The 4,419-nt window shown below is 35.4% G+C and overlaps 1 protein-coding gene across 1 annotated transcript; it reads left to right on the top strand.

Moving 5' to 3' along the window:
* The first annotated feature begins 3,391 nt into the window (after window positions 1-3,391).
* On the top strand, window positions 3,392-4,114 carry LOC110865527 (protein GLUTAMINE DUMPER 2). Its single transcript, XM_022114797.2, has one exon. It carries the CDS (start codon window positions 3,446-3,448, stop codon window positions 3,851-3,853), a length of 408 nt encoding a protein of 135 aa, XP_021970489.1. The 5' UTR covers window positions 3,392-3,445; the 3' UTR covers window positions 3,854-4,114.
* The last annotated feature ends 305 nt before the right edge of the window (window positions 4,115-4,419 follow it).

Genomic DNA, 4,419 nt, shown 5'->3' with positions numbered 1-4,419 from the left:
ATAACATTGTTAAAACATTTGCCAGAACGATCATTGATGGTACCCTGTTGCGTAATTTTTTCAAAAGTGTGGTTGGTAATGATAGTGATACTTCCTTTTGGTTGGATCCTTGGCTATGTAATGAACCATTAAAGGATGTTTATCCTATATTTTCAAACTTGAGGCTAATAAAAAATGTAGTGTTGCTAGCAGGTTAAGCAGCAGGGAAGATGGATCGATTGGGACAAATTGGAATTGGATGACTGGGCCTGGAAGCTTTCTAGAGATATCGGAATTAAACTGGCTCATGAGAGATTTGGGATCTGTTAAATTGGAAGGTCGGGAAGACAAGTGGAAGTGGATTGGAGCGGGCGCGAAAGATTACTCTGTTGGGACAGTGAGAAGAACTGTTAGTAAAAGTGTGGACCATAGCGGAAATTTTGTGATGAAGTGGTGCAAATGGGTTCCTATGAAATGCAACGTCTTCGCTTAGAGAGCTGAAATGGGGAAATTCTAACTGGAACGACGCTCAGAGACAAAAATATTGAGATAGATGACGTTTCCTGTCCTTTTTGTCGATCGAGAAACGAGTCGAGTAACCATCTCTTCACTTCTTGTTTGGTGGCGAGTAGGGTCTGGCATCACATTTCGAGATGGTGTAGAGTGGCGCCTTTTGCGGCTTACACAGTTAGAGAAATGCTAGAGCTTCATGATCATGTCGGACTGAATGGTGTGGCTAAAGAGCTTTCTCATGGGATTGTCATAATCGGGTGTTGTAGCATTTAGCATGCTAGGAATGGTTTCAAATTCTCCAACAATCAAGTTCGGGTGGAAGATATTATTAGCGAAATTAATTCGGTAGGGTTTCTCTGGGCTAGAAGTAGATTAAAAGCTAGGTACGTGTTTTGGACCAAGTGGTGTAACTTTGTATTTATGTAGAGTTCTGGTGTTTGTTGTTTGGCCGCCCCATTTCGTGAGTTGGTGGTTTCTAATGATATTTACTTTTCAAAAAAAAATGTGAATTTATTTGAAAAAGAAATTGAACATTAAGTATTTTATTGAATGTATAATTACTATAACTTTTTACCAAGTAGGGAAGGGTTTATTGAGGAACACTAAAAGAGTAAGGAACCGGGGATCATTTTTAAAAATTATACGTAACATGTTAAAAATTATTTTTTTTCTAAATTTTTTGGCGCTTTTTCTTATATGTACATGTAGAAACATTTTTAACAAAAAAAAAAAAAACAAACAAACAAACACTAAAAACATAAAAAAAAGTTTAAAAAACAGTTAAAAATAAATATCTTATAAAATTAACTTAACATGTTAAAAATCAAGTTTTAAAAAAAAAATTTAGTGTCTTTCCTTATAAAAATGGGTAGAAACTATTCGAAATAAAAAAAATATTTTTTTTTAAAAAAAATTTAGTCTTTTATTAACTTTTTTTTTGTATTTTTAGTTTTTGATTTTTTTTATTAAAAATGCTTCTACACGTATTTATAAGAAGAAGCGCCGAAAATAAATTTAAAAAAAAAATAATTTTTAACATGTTAAGTTAAATTTTTAAAAGTGTTTCACTGTTCCTCACTTTTTAGTGTTCCTCAATAAACCTCACATTTACCAAGAAAATGTTATTAGATGTATGATTATTAAAACTTTGTGCCAAATAAAAAAAACATAATCTACAAGTGGCGTGCAACTTTGTACCAAGTAAAAAAACATAATCTACAAGTGACGTGCATATACGATCTTATTACGTTTTTTGTTGCGGATTTTTTTAACATTCAACTTCAAAAGCAAAAAGTCCTTAAAGCGAGGACTTAAGCCCAAACCATTACATCAAATACATAGAATTTCACCACCACTCGTTCCAAACAAGATTATTACATGAAGTCCTATTTTTTAAGCCATCAAAACGTATTTGCTTTGATCTTATCTACAATTACCGCCACTTTAGTCTCCTTCCTGTTGAACACCTTATCATTTCGCGCCAACCAAATAGCCCACATCGATGCTATAATGATTCCATGAATAATCTTTTTCCGTTTCTTGTTCCCTGCTGCAGTTTTATATAACTCCAACAAATCTTTAACATTAAAAGCGTAGATAGACGGAATCTTGCACCAAGCAGCAATCCTCGTCCATACCTCCATAGCCACCACGCAACCGGTGAAAAGGTGTTCCATTGTTTTGTCTTGATCTTTACACATGGAGTAAGTAACAGATCATGTCAAAACATCGCGCCTTCTTAATTCCGTTTTGGTTGGAATCCGCTGACCTGCAGCCCTCCAAGCATTAATGCTACACTTAATCGGCACCCATTTGATCAAGTACATACCAAACCCACCCTGCTGATATTCTTTCACCCTAGCCTTCTTGAGAGCACGAACCTAAAAGTCCGAGTCCTTTTGCCCTGTCCCATTCCAGCACCAAGAATCTCTACCAAAACTCAAGGGGCGCCTTTCCATCATACCCAACAAAGTCTCCAACTCTTGCATCTCCACTTCCGAACTAGGAACTCTGGTCCAGTCCTACGCCAACTCCCAATTACCATCATACTGTTTAATACGATCTGCTAACTTACACCGTTTTTTCCTCTCCAATTTGAACAAATTGGGACACCTAATTCTGACAGCCTCCATACCACACCAATTATCAATCCAAAATTGTATAAACTTCCCATCCCGTGGCTTAGCGTAAACTTTGGAATAGAAGTTTTTACATTGAAAACGACCCAGCTCACATTGTTGAACAATTTTCTTCCACGGACTAATAATATATTTGTTACAAGCCATAATCGACCAAACAACTCTACTCTCGTGACATTCGTCAATAATTCTCCTCCAAAGACACCAACCAAGTTTTTTTAAGGACGAATTATTTTAATTATCGTCGTTTGTGAGAATTAACTCAAAATATACTCCTCCTAGCTCATATATTTACATATTTTGTTTTTGTAAATGACCCACCACCTTATTAATAAAAAGTAACTTTTATCTTATACAAAAACATTTAAAAAACATATAACAAAAAATGTGTACCCTCGTTTCCTAAACAACACATTACCTAATTTCTAAATAACGAAAAATCATAAATAGAAATATTAAATAGAAATATGTTATCAGCTACAATCGTTATCCATCCAAGAATCATTGTAAGTTTTTCAAATTAAAAATTTATCGTGACCAAAAATAAAAGGCTTAATAGACAACTGAAAAGACAAACCCACTAATCTAATTCTTACTTCATATTCCATTAAACACATTATACAACTTACTTCATATTCCATTAAACATATTATACAAAAAATCTAGAAACAAAATGATCACCCGTTTATTCCAATTAATAAAAAAATAAGAAGTAAAGTTCCAGCATGTTTTGTGTATAAATAAAGATAGAACAAGTTCCTAATCCACTCATCCTCTTTTTTTTTACCTCTAATCCACCTGAACATATACAAATCATGACTATTCAAGCAACTTCTTCAATGGCTCCATCGTCTCCGGTGGCCACACCACGATCACCGTGGCACTCACCGGTGCCGTACCTCTTTGGGGGCCTTGCTACCATTTTGGGTCTCATTGTTTTTGCTCTCTTGATCCTCGCTTGCTCCTACCGGAACATCTCCCCAAACGATGAAGGAGACCTTGAGTCAGGAAACCGAAATGAAACCAAAGACTCCAAACCCGTTAAACAAAAAGAGACTCCTGTGTTCGAAGAGAAGTATCTCGTAATCATGGCTGGACAAGTGAACCCAACGTTTTTGGCAACTCCCATTTCTAGCCCAGCGTCGTCTTTTGGTAGTTGTAGTTGTGGGAGTAACTCGACTGGCGAGGGACACGTCTTCCATGCCCGACGAGGAGAGTTGTGATCAGCTACAAATATCGAATATGGAGAACCATGAGACTACACATCAACTCCCTTAGTGTTTTTGATTACATAAGTTTTGTTTCTTTTCCGTATGAATCCTTGTAGACTAGAAATGATCGAAGATTAAGCACCCGAGATTGCGGATGCATAGGAGATAGCGTACGGGCACTTGTATATGATCATAGAGAGTACCAACTCAACTTTTTTGGCAAATAAATGAAAAGTTTTCCAACTTTTCAGCGTACTATATGACGTTATAATACTTCCATTATGATGCATCACTATACGTACTAACAGCGAGTGGCGGAGCCACACTTTGAACAACGGTGTCGTCCGACACCATTGAATTTTGTGTAGCAAATACAACGTATAATTGGAAAAATTTGAGCGACACCATTGTTTTTTTACAAGTGACACCATTGTCTTTTTATAAATGACACCATACTTTTGTATTCTTCTAAAAGAATTACATAATAAACAAATTTATATTTCAAAAATTAAGCCCTCTTACTTGAATTTAATTAGTATACTTTAAATTATTAAAGGTCCATGCTTAATTTTTATTTT

The sequence above is a fragment of the Helianthus annuus genome, chromosome 6 (assembly GCF_002127325.2).
Source record: "Helianthus annuus cultivar XRQ/B chromosome 6, HanXRQr2.0-SUNRISE, whole genome shotgun sequence".
Taxonomy (NCBI): domain Eukaryota; kingdom Viridiplantae; phylum Streptophyta; class Magnoliopsida; order Asterales; family Asteraceae; genus Helianthus; species Helianthus annuus.
Note: the sequence above shows the minus strand (reverse complement) of the source record. Positions and strands in the feature narration are given on the sequence as shown.

Excerpts from the sequence above, each read along its gene's own strand:
- LOC110865527 (XM_022114797.2), top strand. The coding sequence starts at position 3,446 with ATGACTATTCAAGCAACTTCTTCAATGGCTCCATCGTCTCCGGTGGCC.